The sequence below is a fragment of the Rhinopithecus roxellana genome, chromosome 1 (assembly GCF_007565055.1).
Source record: "Rhinopithecus roxellana isolate Shanxi Qingling chromosome 1, ASM756505v1, whole genome shotgun sequence".
In the NCBI taxonomy this organism is placed as follows: domain Eukaryota; kingdom Metazoa; phylum Chordata; class Mammalia; order Primates; family Cercopithecidae; genus Rhinopithecus; species Rhinopithecus roxellana.
In genome coordinates, this window is record NC_044549.1 from 34,888,293 (window position 1) to 34,902,646 (window position 14,354).

General features: G+C 38.3%; 1 protein-coding gene across 2 annotated transcripts in view; it reads right to left on the reverse strand.

The window, feature by feature from the left end:
• The window catches only part of CCDC191 (coiled-coil domain containing 191), a 93,955-nt gene that overhangs the window by 40,229 nt on the left and 39,372 nt on the right, over positions 1-14,354 (reverse strand). The window contains exons 9-14 of one of the 2 annotated variants that reach the window (XM_030941300.1): positions 12,583-12,832; positions 7,422-7,879; positions 6,555-6,664; positions 4,335-4,417; positions 3,154-3,255; positions 609-683 (exon numbers count right to left, since the gene is read on the reverse strand). In XM_030941300.1, the coding sequence (XP_030797160.1) occupies positions 609-683; positions 3,154-3,255; positions 4,335-4,417; positions 6,555-6,664; positions 7,422-7,879; positions 12,583-12,832 (1,078 nt within the window). The remainder of the gene's footprint in view (positions 1-608; positions 684-3,153; positions 3,256-4,334; positions 4,418-6,554; positions 6,665-7,421; positions 7,880-12,582; positions 12,833-14,354) is intronic. The other variant, XM_010361010.2, reaches the window with a different exon arrangement.

Genomic DNA, 14,354 nt, shown 5'->3' on the forward strand with positions numbered 1-14,354 from the left:
CTGAAGACCTTTCAGTGGAAAAAACTGTGGAGGCGGACGACTGTGATACTGATGATTCTGACCCCCTGAGATCGCCCAATGGGCTCATAAACAAAATGGCCATGGTGGCAGAGATAGAGGTTATGCATGGGCTCAGCAACACAGACTTCCACTCACCGATGCTGGCCTGGCTAAAGGCACTGCCGAGTACCCAATCTGCCAGCAGCAGAGACTAACAATGAGTCCCTGATGTGGCACCATTCCCCAGGGTGATCAGCAAGCTACCTGGGGGCAGGTTGATTACAGTGAACTGCTTCCATTAAGGAAGGGGCAACATTTTATACTTACTGGAACAGCCTAGATATGGATTTGCTTTCCCTGCATACAATGATTCTGCTAAAACTACCATCTGTGGACTTACAGATTCACCTTATCTACCGTCATCGTATTCCACACCGTTGCTTCTGACCAAAGAACTCACTTCACAGCAAAAAAGTATAGCAATGGGCCTATGCTCATGGAATTCATTGGCCCTACTATGCTCCCTACCATCCAGAACCAGGTGGATTGATCCAACATTGGAATAGCCCTTTGAAGACTTAGTTATAGCACCAGCTAGGTGGCAATACCTTGCAGGGCTCGGGAAGGTTCTTCAGAAGTCCGTACATCCTCTTAAACAGTATCCAATACATGGCATGGTTTCTCTGATAGCCAGGATTCAAGGGCCCAGGAATCAAGAGATGGAAATGAGAATGGTACACTATTACTCTTAGTAATACCACTAGCAAAAATTTGTCTTCCTGTTCCCATGATTTTATGCTTTACTAGCCTAGAGGTCTTAGTTCCAGAGGGAACAATGCTTTCACCAAGAGACATAATGATTCCACTTAACTGCAAGTTGACTGCTACCTGGCCACTTTGGGCTCCTTGTGCCACTGAATCAACAGGCAAAGAAGGGAGTTATGGGGCTAGCTTGGGGTGACTGATCCTGCCTGCCAAGGGGGAACTGAACTACTACTCTACATGAAGGTAAGGAAGAATACATTTGGAATACAGAGATTTGTTAGGGTGCCTCTTAGTATTAACACTGTCCTGTAATTAGACTAAATGGAAAACTACAACCTAATCCAGGCAGGACAATGAATGTTGCTGTGGCTTTAGGAATGAAGGTTTGGGTTACCTGTTGGGTAAAGAATCACAAGCAGCTGAGGTGCTTGCTGAAGGCAAGGGGAATATGGAGGGGTAGTAGAAGAAGGTATTTATAAATACCAGTTACAACCATGTAACCAGCTGTAGAAACAAAAACTGTAATAGTCATGAGTATTTTCTTTTTATTTTGCTATGAATACATTTGTGCATTTTCTTTTCTCTTATTCTTTTATCATGTAACTCTCTATCATAGTATTTAAGTATTGCTAACATTACATCATTTATGCTATGTAAGTATTTAAGTTATGGGATACCATGGAGAAGAGTAAACATCACACAAGGACTTTACCTTCTCTTCTGAGGAATGGTTTAGTATGTTTTCAGTTGTATGCTGGATAGTTGTATCATGTTAGGTGGACTTATGATCATGCTATTGTCTTTATTTGCAGATTAACTATGGTTTACGGAGATGTGCATGGGTGCCAAGTTGACAAGGGGCGGACTTGTGATGGCTAATTTTATGTGTCAACTTGACTATACCATGGGGTGCTAGATTAAACATTATTTTTGGATGTGTCTTTAAGGATGTCTCTCGATAAGATTAGCATTTGAGTTGGTGGCCTTAGTAAAGCAGATTGCCCTCACTAATGTTGGTGGGCATCATCCAATCTGTTGAGGGCCTGAACAGAACTTTCAAAAAGGAGAAGGAAGGAAGAATTCGTCCCTTTTTCTTCCTGCCTGCCATCTGGAGCTGGGATATTGGTCTTCTCTTGCTCTTTGACTGTGATTTACACCATCAACTCCCCTGATTCTGAGCCTTCAGACTTGAACTGGAATTACACCACTGGGTTTCTTGGGTCTCCAGATGGCAGATGGCAGATCATGGGACTTCTCAGCTTCCATAATTGCGTGAGCCAATTTCTCAAAATAAGTCTCCCTCTGTCTATATGTCCTACTGGTTCTCTTTTTCTGGAGAATCCTGACTAATACAATTCTCCATTTTTAAATTTCCTTTTCATGAAAATGCCTCTAATTTTTCCAAATTCTTCATGGAACATACCTTATATGACTTTCTTGATCTCCCTCTCTCTCTTTTTTTTTTTTTTCTTAGAGACAGTCTTACTTTGTTGCCCAGGTTGGAGCTCAGTGGCACAATTGCAGCTCACCGCTGCCTTGAACTCCTGGGCTCAAAGATTCCTCCTGCCTTAGCCTCCCAAGGCGATTATAGGCAGGTGTCACTGCTCCCAGATGATTAATTTTTTTTTTTTTGTCAAGATAGGGTCTTGCCATCTTGCCCAGGTTAGTCTCAAACTCCTGGGCTCAAGCAATCCTCTTGCCTCAGCCTCCCAAAGTGCTGGGATTACAGGTGTGAGCCACCACATCTGGCCCCTTGATCTCTTTTGGTCTATGTAGCACATGATGGCAAATAATCTACTACAGTGTCTCTGACAGGTTTGTATTTTTGGGCCTTATCTTCCCAAGCAGAATTTAATAACCTTAGAGTAAGAGCTTTTTCTCTTATTTCTTCTGTGTGTATTATTATTTCTATGTGTATTATCACTTCCTCTTCCATTTGTTAATTCATTTATTCACTCATTAAACACGTATCTGCTGGGTGCCAATACAATGGTGAACAACACCAGACAGTTCCCTTAACTCTTATGGAGATTACAGTTTAGTTGGGGACATAGAAATGAATAAAACAGCCATAAAACAAATGCACAATGATAAGTGTCAATAATGTTCTGAAGGGAAGATACTTGATGAGAGTCCACAAAGGGGGACCCTACCTAACTTTGAGTGGAGAGGAGGATGGGCAGGGCAGGAAAGGCTAATCCGGACAAAGTCATGTTTGAGCTGAGATCTGAAGAATGAGTAGCTTTTCACTAAATAAGATAGAGAAAAGAAGTGAAGGTGAGAGAAGAGTATTCCCGATAGATCTGGCTTAAAGAGGGTAGATAGGGCCACAGTATCACACACAGCAAGCCTCAAGATACAGGGACTGACCAAATAGACAATACTAACCATTTTCTTCAGTCTCTTCTCTTCTCGTTTTCTTTCAAGCTGTGCCTCCTTTTCTTCTGCCTCCCTTTTCTGACGTTCCTCCTCTTGGGCCTTTAACTGGGCCTGATTGAGATTAGAACCCAGAAAAATCAGAACCCTCAATTTGAACAGAAATGTGATCTTTTATGTTTAGGATAGTCAATCTACCAAAGTGCCTGTCCTATCTCTGGAATAAGTCTGCACTTGGTGATAAAAGTAGAAAACTCAATCAACATGTCATCAGTTATGTAACTTAAAAGTTTCTCCAAAAGAATCCTTTTCTACTTGGGAAGGTAAGACTGATCATAAATAATATCACTAATTTTTCATTTAAAAATGATGACTTTGGCTGGGCACGATGCCTCACGCCTGTAATCCCAGCACTCTGAGAGGCCGAGACGGGCGGATCACGAGGTGAGGAGATTGAGACCATCCTGGCTAACATGGTGAAACCCCGTCTCTACTAAAAACACACAAAAAAATTAGCCGGGTGTGGTGGTGGGTGCCTGTAGTCCCAGCTACTCGGGAGGCTGAGGCAGGAGAATGGAGTGAACCCAGGGGGCGGAGCTTGCAGTGAGCCGAGATCGCACCACTGCACTCCAGCTTGGGCGACAGAGCGAGACTCCGTCTCAAAAAAAAAAAAAAAAAAGATGACTTAGATTACTTTTTAGTTCTTACTGTCATCTGTGAAAAACTAACTCCAAGTTAGAAACAGTTTAGAGGGAAAAAGGTTTTCTTTCATTTCACCAGAAAACCCCCAACTGATAGAACTGTTTATTTTTTGTTGGTAGTTACAAAATTTACCTCGGATAGTCTAGGTCAAAACTTTGGAAGATAAGAACTAACCCCCTTTGCAAATTCATTAGGTCAGACATCTGCCTATAATACACTAATCTTGTTTATGTGTAAATCTTCTAATCTGCTGGCTCTCATCAACTTTTATAACATTTTCTTCCTGCTGTGTTAATGATGTTGATGTTTCTGTCCCCCTTATTTTCCTAAAATTGTCTAAGAATTCAGGCCAGTAGGCCAAAAAACCATTTCCAAAGTTGATGTAACTCTATTGTCTCAAAGGTTCTGAAAAAGTGAGGTTTCATTTTTTAAGAAAGACCTAGACAAATCCTTTTTTTTTTTTGACTCAGTTTGCATTTTGAATTTATTACCAATTTTTCTTCTTCTTGTTTTTTCTTCTTCTCTGCCAAGATCCGCCTACGTTCAGCCCGTTGAATTGCTCTCTCTTCCATAGCTAGAAAATAGTAACAGAGTTCTAACATTTTTTATATTGAAAAAAATATGAGGAATACTGCAAGAGAAATGCCTCCATTTCATAGTAAAATTTAGTGTTATTATTAGGGTTTTCTTGTAAGTTGAAAGTTCACAATCTCAGAAAATATGTAGAGATAAATAGAACTTATATACTCTACAGGTTAAAGACTTACTATCCCATCCTCAGCAATGAGAAACAATTTATAAATTAATTGTTTTGTTTATTTTATTAAAAAAGATTTAAAATGATTTATGATTTATAAAAAATGATTTACTGATTTATAATGTGCCTTGATGATAGACTTTTAGTATATGAAACCCAGAAACCAGGATTATAATTTGATTATATATTTGATGAATGCAGGAAACTTTAATTACACCTAACAAACACTTTGAGAGTAGAATCATTCCTCAAATCCTATTGAATCTGCTAATTTTTCTTAAGTCACTGTACATATGTCTGTATATATAAGAACAACAACAAACAAACTAAAGTTTGGGGTCACGATGAAGATATTTCAATCTAGTTTTAAGGTCTGGATATACAGATGGGCAGGAAATGGAATTGTACCAGGCATTTGGAGAACTGGCATATGAACGAATTGGAGTGTCAGAATCCTGTTCTTGACAGTCTATTAAATATCGATCCAAAAGAAACAAATGTGCAAGATGGTCTGATAATATGACTCTGTAATCAGTTGGGGCTTTCATAGGAAGAGGGGCATGGATGGGAGGAGTATCAAGTTCTGCTCACCTAAGCCAGCCAACAGTTACTTTCAGTTCCTTGTGCCATATTACAGAGAAAAGAATTTAAGTCCAAGTTTTAAGAATTAATAAACAAAAAACTCACCAGGCTGTTTCTTACAGATATTAAGTGTCTGCTTTGCTGAAAAAGAATGGTAGTGCCACAGATGGTGAGAGTGAAATTGTCTCTCAGAAGGCAGAAACAGACTAGGGGATTAAGGTAAGAGACCCCTAAGAAGCACAGTCTCTGGTAATATGCCCTTTGCCCATCTTTTCTAGATCTAATTATTAAAAGACTACTTGAAAGTAGACTGGGCTTCTAAAATAGCTAACTCCTTGATCAAACAATAATTAAAAAAAAAAAATCACACTTAACTGGGCATTTCCTGACCAAGCTTAACGACAGGCAAAGCCAGCATAAACTGCTGTCCTGGCAGACAGTTAATGCAAAGACTGCCAATTTCTTCATTAATAGGAACTGACTGCAGGCACAGTGTCTTCATTTGCAATTACTTCTTGTTAAACCAGCAATCTTGTCACAGGTAAGAAATCAAATTTTACAAACCACAATATAATTGTCAAAGTGCCAACCACCACATGCAAACATATGTACAGTGTAGGACTAAGTATATAGTAAAAACAATTAGCAGATTCACAAGGTGGGTTCTGAAGAATGCTTCTATTCATATAGTTTAGTTTAAATAAGGGTTTCTGGCCAGGTGCAGTGGTTCATGCCTATAATCCCAACACTTAGGGAGGTTGAGGTGGGAGGACTGCTTGAGGTCAGGAGTTTGAGACCAGCCTGGGTAACACAGGAAGACTCTACCTGTACCAAATAAATAAATGTTTCTATGTGCATCAAAAATGTTATCAAATTAAGATATCTGGTTTGTAGGTTTCATTACTAAAATCCTATCAATAAGTTATAACATTATAAAATGATATAATAACTTAACTTGGAATACTGTAAACTGATCAATATTTGAACATTAACGAAGTACGATGACAGGTGACCTTTATCATTGTTTGTCCTTGGCAGCTACTCAGAGCTTTCTCATTTGTATAATTATCTCTTTTTTTTTTTCACAATCCAAATCTCAAATTACAGAAAAATGATACACCTTTCAGCTATGTTTTTTCTGTGTGTGTGTGTTGGTTGGGAATGCCAAAAAGGTTGGCAAAAGGGGCAGTAAAAAAGTACTGGGGCTCTCTGGTGTACTCCACTCCTCACATGTCTACCGTTCTGAGATTTTTGATGTCAGGTTCTGTCAAGTCTCAAAACCTCAAGAGTCGTCAGAATTCACTACCAGTGTACACATTCTACTCTAGGAGAGGAGATTACAACCACCAAGGCACCACCGAGACAGCCTTGCCTTTTAGTATGGGATGTGGTGTCAATTGCTTTGGTTTCCTTTTGCGTCCAGAAAGAGAATTTCGGGAGTCACTTCTACTGCCTTCAGTCCCAGGGGAAGCAACAGGTGAACTAGGGGGAAAATAAAGGAAAAGAATTTAGACTACTAACCAGTTTCCTTCAAAGTCCTTTGACCTGAGAAGCTCAAAGCCTTTTACAGACCTTAATGAATCCCTATTCTCTGAGATAACTACATATCATATCCACGCCATAAATGTGTGTAATGAGATACGGAAAGGTTGCGTGATCGGCATGAGTCTACACAGTGAGTCAGGTACTCTGACTTCCATCCTAATGCTTCAAATCCATAAGTATCACCACATCTTATCCTACCATTTAGCACATGCAGTGAGTATGTCTCAAGCACATCTGAAACCATCTTAAATGGCTTTTGAGAAATTTGGGCTCTTATTTGAGGCTCAAAGATGTTTTGTTTTATCCCTAACAACTACAAATTTAAGCTAGGAAATAAGCCAGCCCAGGGGCTGCTCCATGTGGACCTGATGTTGTCTGACTTGGCTTCTCAGCACTTAACATAGCTAGAATCCCAGAAATAGAGCAAGAAAGCATTTTTCTGTTTAACTGGCATAGTAACAGAGATCCTCAAAGGCAGCCATGACCCAAACGCTAACTGTATAACCGGATCCTTACAGGCATCCTTGACTATCTATGCCTGTCATATGCTAGTCACAACATAGGCTTCTTTGAGAGCACAAAATCAAGGAAAAGGAAAGATCATGGAACTCAGAAGCAGGACAAAGCAGCTCAGGAGCCCCAAGTGAAAAACCCCTTAAAATGAGTCCAGAGAGTTCTGATAGAACAGACATACTTCACAAGCATCTGGCAGGTTCTTGGTTCCTCTTCTCCTCTGGGCTTTGACAGCAGGTGGCTCTGTGTGTCTGTGACTGCTGAGGCATGCTCTGCTGCCCACTGAGCCTCTGCCAGCTGCTGGTTTTTCTTCAGCTCGAGAATTGTTTTCTGCTGTTCCTGAAGTTTCTTCTTTTGCTTCTCAATCAGCTGCTGCTGGAAGACATGGCGGCTGTGGAAATGACCCAAGCAAAGCGGTTCTGCTTTCTGGCTGGTGGTTCCGAGCGTCTCGTTGCTGCCAGGCAGTTGAGAGTGTTCAGCACCCAGGGTCTTGTGCTGCTTATTGCCAGGTGCACTCAAAGGGACATTCTGAAGGGAACCCTGCAAGTTGCCTGTTGTTGTTCTTCCTAGGGGAGGACTGAGCCTACAACCACTGCTTCCGAAGGGAGGCTTTTCCCATAAAGGGGGCACAGCAGTCACCTGAGAGAGAGAAACATGTTATAATTCAACTATTTAAAGGACTGTGCTGATGAAATTCAACATTCATGAGGTCAGTATTATTTTGTTTAATGGCACAACTGCCATGTATTGCAGGTAAAGGTGGTCTGTGCTCCTGGCCTGGCTACCTCAGAGGCCACCACTCTTAAAACATGCATTGCTGCTCACCATGAAAACTGGGAGAGTGGCCGGCTATGGTGGCTCACACCGATAATCCCAGTGCGTTGGGAGGCTGAGGTGGCAGATCACTTGAGGTCAGGAGATTGAGACCAGCCTGGCCAACATAGTGAAACCCTGTCTCTATTAAAAACACAAAAATTAGCCGGGCATGATGGTACGCACCTGTAATCCCAGCTAGGATTACAGGAGGCTGAGGCAGGAAAATCGCTTGAACCTGGGAAGTGGAGGTTGCAGTGGGCCAAAATCGTGCTACTGCACTCCAGCCTGGGCAACAGAGTGAGACTCTGTCTAAAAAAAAAAGAAAACTGGGAGAGTGGCTACAGCTGTATGAACCATTGCCATGGGTCAGGACATTCACAATAGGAAAAATGTTCTCTTATACATTTCTATTTTGGACAGTTCATTTGTGAATTAGGCAAGGTTACTCCAGAAAAATATATATACATACATATATATATATATATACACACATATATAAAACAGGAATTTAATATGCATAAATTGACTGAATTTTCGTGGAAATTTGAAGATGTTGTGGCAAAGGATATATTCTTTCTCAAGAACGTTTGAAAACCAAAGAATATCTTTCCAAATTAATAATATATCTCTGTTCTTTCAATGCCTCTCCTGACACTAGTAAATTAATCATATGCCATAGTACAGGATATTTATTTATTTCAGCATCAAGGTCCCGTCAAAGCCTAGCTAACCCTCTCCAGTTACTCCTGAACTATCTATGGGTGGGAAATATTTGGAAGCTCAGGATTGCTGGGCAAATATCTGCATTACATAAGAAAATGTTACCTAATAATATTTTGTATTAGCATATGACTAGTTCTCAAAGCTCTATTACATAAATCCCATTTAATAAACTGAGGTACCATACTCAATTACAAGTTCTATGCAGAGGGGAAGGAAACAAGAACTTTTATTCAGAAACAGTTAGTTATCTTGGCCAAAATAATGGCATGTTAAAATGTCTCTACTAGAATGGTTTGATTCCATGGTCTAAGGTCTAAGTTTTTGATTCTGCCATCTGCAATGGCTTAAAGAGAAAAATGCTATGAGCTATCTAATATTAGAAGCTTCTTGTTCTAACAGGATGCCATCCTTAGGGACTCAAAAATATTTTTCATGATTATAGAAATGCTTTCCGTAGAGTCAACTTTAAAGAGGATGTGGTATATGGAAACTCTGACATGTTAAACACTTTTAAAAGTAACCTTTTATTTCAGAAATGTCAGTGAACACTTATTAATGAGAATACCTGCTTAAGTAATTTGGTATCAAGCAGGGTATATGTTTTAGGTTCTTTTAAACTTGGTGGTAATGACACCTTATTAACCCAGCAAGACTGTGTCAAAGCCCTCAGTAAAGCGACAGGGTTTCTTTTGGATCATGGTAACTTTTTAACATGAAAATAAAGAATATGAAGGAAAAGTTTAGTGGTACAGATTGCACTCTATAATAGAGCAGGAGTGAATGGTCTGACTTAATTAGAGAAAATCACCTATTAGCTAACTGATAATTTTGGAAAAATTCAAGGTACAGTTTATGTGTTCTTAGTACATGAGTTCCTATGATTGTATAATTAATGAGCATCTAACTAAAGATTTTATATATTCATTTGTTCATGTTTTGGTGTACATTCTGGAAAAAGATCAGTTTACTTAGTCTCTACAGGGTCTATTGTAGCCCTCTATTTTCATTTGCTCCATTTTTAACGATATTATCCTTTCTGGATGAAGTCTTTTGTTCTTGATTTCAGAGATTTGGAGGCTTTTTTTACTTGAGTCTCTCTCTCTCTCTCTCTCTCTCTCTCTCTCTCTCTCTCTCTCTCTATATATATATATATATATATATATATATATATAGTAATTTTTCTGTTTTGCACAGGTAAAAATACTTTCTGCTGACTTTTTTTTTTTTCATTTCAGAACAGTGGCACTTTGTAAAGTAAAAGGTTCCATACAGCTGTTTTTTAAGATAGAAGTCTGTCTTGGGTCTCAATGGAGAAAAAAGTATCTGCCATAAAGGTAGATACATTGCCTAGTGGAAGGGACCAAAATGTTATACATAAGTCCCAACAAGCATCTTCATGATCCTCCCTTTCTGAGAGAATAAGCTTAAATTAAAACCAGCCTGCTTGCCAGCAGTAATCAGGGTAAAAAGCAAGGCTAGGGATCCTCCAGTGCACAATTTAATGTCACATGTCTGAATTAAGTACTTAACAGCATTATGTGGAGGGTGGAGGTGAGGGGGTAGAAGATCTTCTCCACAAGGTTTTCTAAACATGACAAGTGCAATGATAAAAGAAGAAAGCTGACAGGATTGACTTTATAAACACTTAACAACTGTGTATAGTACCAAAGACTATAACTAAACCAAAAAGACAAATGACAAAATGGAAAAAATGTTTGCAATATATAATAATAAAAGCATCAATAATCTTAAAATATAAAGAACTCTTAATAAATAAGAAAAAAAATCAAATAGAAAAATGGACAAAGGGCATGAAGAGACAAGTCACTATATATCTGTATCTTTCTACATCCATATATAGATATATATACAGTCATGCATTGCTGAATAATGGGGATTTGTTCTGAGAAACAGGTGATTTTGTTGTGTAAACACTGTAGAGTGTACTTATACAAACAGGATGGTATAGTCTGCTGCACATGTATGCTATATGGTATAGCCTATTGCCTCTAGTCTACAAACCAGGATAGGATGTTACTGTATGGAATACTGTAAGCAACTGTAACACATGGTAAGTATTTGCATATCTAAACATAGAAAAGGTACAGTAAAAACAGTATGCAAGATAAAAAATGTACACCTGTATGGGGGCACTTACCATGAATGGTGCTTACAGGACTGGAAGTTGCTTTGAATGAGTCAATGTGAAGGCCTAGGACATTATTATACACTAGTGCAGACTTCACAGACATTGTATACTTAGGCTACAGTAAATTTATTATAATTTTTTTCTTCAGTGATGAGTTAACCCTAGCTTACTCTAACTTTCTATTTTATAAACTTTTAAATTATTAACTTTTTGACTCTTTTTATAAAGTAACAGCTTAAAACACAAATATTGCACAGCTGTACAAAACTATTTTCCTTCTTTATATACTTATTCCATAAGCTTTTTTCTGTTTTCAAAGTGGTTGTTTTTTTAAAAAAATTTTAAAACACATTTTTGTTAAAAACTAAGATACAAACACACATATTAGCCTAGGACTACACACGGTCAAGATCATCAAGAAGTCACTAGGCAAGAGGAACTTTTCGGCTCCATTATAATCTTATGGGACCACCACTGTGTATGTGGTCAGTCATTAGCCAAAACATTGCTATGTGGTGCACAGTATATTTTCAATATAAAAATGTTTACCCTTACTAGTAGTCAAAGAAATACAAATGTTGAAGCAATCATAAGATGAAAATAGAACATGCATTCCATTTTTAGGTATTATCCTAAGTAAAGCATTATGGATATGTGCAGATTTAGCTACTACGATGTTCACTGAAGCACTGTTCACAATGGCAGCAAACTGGAAACACCTTAAATTCCAGTAATAGAGGAGCTAAACAGATTCCAGCTTATGGTTCATTACAGAATATCATGTAGCCATTACAAAATGGTGGCACAGAATACTAGTCCTCAGACAGGGGATGTGTATCACTTAAAATCACTTTGCGGAACTTAAAAAAACAGAGCTGCCCACACCTGAAATTCTGTTTTAGTAGATGTGATCCTGGGGTATACTCTCAGTCGAGAACTACTATTGCAGAAGTGTATGTAATGACAGAAAATGCTCGTGTTATATTGTGAAAATGCAATTTTTTTTTTTAGAAAAACAGTATTAGTATTAAGAAGAAAAAAAACATGGCCTTTCTTTTCCTGAATTTTGGCAGACTAGAGTTTCTCAATGGCCTGACTAAAGAACATTTAAAAGCTAAATAAAATATTAAGAGAGAAATTTGCATATGCTTAAAGACTAGATGGCTATACTTTAACATGTTATTAGTGATTATCTATAGATAATAGAATTATAGGATGTTTTTCTGTGATTTTCTATCAAATTGCTACAATTAGTACATATGACTTTTCTTATTAGAAAAAGAAAAATTTTAAATTTCCCCTCTTCTAAGTCACAAATTCATTTGGAGAGGAAATGTCTGATGATCAAAAAGAGGAGTTCAAGGGTTACAGACAGTGCTTTATCTGTCTGTTCCTAAAGGAATATTTCACTCAGTTGTTTTAAATGCCCTCTCGATATTACATCCCTACTAACTTCCAACGATGCCAAAGTTTACATATAATTATAAAAAGGAGATTCAATTCAAGGAAATAAACACTGCCTGAAAGGTAGTGCATTGAGACAGCTCTAATCTTTTGATAGCCTAGACAAGGCAATCTGACAACGACTGACATACCAGCTATAAAAGCACAAACCTCAAATGCAAGTGTTGACTAAGCAGCAAAAACAATGTACCTGTCCATTTCTTACTGGTGGACCCACCACGGCTGTTGCCTCCTCGGGGAGACTGATACCTGATGACTCACTGGCACTGAGTTTTCCCAGTGATGCTGCCTTCAGCAGTGCATCCATCTTCTTCCTATTTTTCTCTTTTGTGAGGGCCAGCTCTCTCTTCAGGAGCTCGGCGCCACACCAATGCTGCCATTCTGTAAAGCAGTGTCGGAGAACTTGTTTCCGGTTATGTTCAGTGGCCAGCTGTTGTTTTCTAAGCAACAAAGCACTTCCATTAAAACAAAGAAGCCACTTACAGTTTTTTAACTGATAATATAAACGAAACATAAGTCCAAAAGAGTTCTAGAAATGTTCCATCTTAGCTCTCGCTTAACAATTTGTATTAAGCTAAATGAAATTGCTTTATAAATTCCCCAGTGCAAAGGATCTCCTCATAGAAGGTGTCAGCACTTCAACAGATTACCTTCAAGAAGAAAGAGGAACTGTTCTGTTCTCTCATGTCACAAAGGCATATTAAATTTGTTTGATTACCATAGTTTCTGAAAGCTTTTGGAGGGGAAAGAGCAAAAAGAAGAGGTACATAAGTAATGACTTTTAAAAGATGAATGCATGAGGGAGAGAGAGGTTCAGCTATGCATGAAAATTTTAAAAAGACAGGTTTGGGAGAAAGAGAAAGGAACAAAATTGTAACACTTAACAAGTTAAATTGTCAATAATTTAAGTATAAGGCTTACAAAAATCAAAGTAAAACTCTGAGGGTTGATCTTGTGAAAGAAGAACCGGGCAGGGAAAGGACTGCTAAAGAGTAGGACTCATTTACCAAACCCTTGAACTGAATATGCATGTCTGCCCCAAGAAGGTACTTGCTAAGCACTAGATGTGTGAAGGGCAAAGGCAAGGCCCCTGGTCTCATGGAACTCATTTATTTTCTACACCTTCCTAAGAAAGAGCTCACTTTGATTCCTGGAAACTTTACAAATGTTAGGGAACATGACTAAGGGGAGGTTGGGATGTGGTATTAAAGCCAACCTCATTTTCTTCCCAATGGGAATCTCCATTAGGAGATTTGGTGGCAGTCAGTTGAGAATTCAAGCATGGAGGCCTCTGAGATCTATCTATAAGTGAATGGTTATTATCCTGAAGAACTGAGCTGTGAGTGTGGAACTTATTATGTGGTATCAGGGATCCGCTTTGAGGTTCAAAACATAATACTGTTTAGACACACACTGGATTGTTTCTTGGAAAGGTGACTCATATAAGTTCTCCAACATACCATTTGCATATCCATTTCTGTTAAACATACATAATGCTTAACTCTCCTCATGGACTCTTTGGGGTCATATCAAGCAAATCATAAAGTTCTTAACTCAGTGAGTCAGGAGACCATTTCTACAGTTCTTAAATGTTTATATGACCTTTAAACCTTTTCTGACTGCAATCTACAGTAAGAAAAAATGTCACATTGTGACTCAATATACAAGTTTATGTGTGTGTGTGTGTGTGTAAAAGTTTCACCAAGTAATATTTACCCTTACCACAAGAGATATACTCTGATATTTCTAATCTATTCTACATTTCTTTTAAAAATAAGCAACCTTGCTAACAGCATATTTCATTATATTTAATTATTTCCTTCTAATGCATTGATAGGTACCCAATAAATACTTAGAGATTGATTTACTGATGACTTTTGTAATAAAAGTATAATATAGGTGGTAATAAACATTTATGTGTGTTTTATGTAAATAAATATCTGAGACTGAATAATCTTGAAA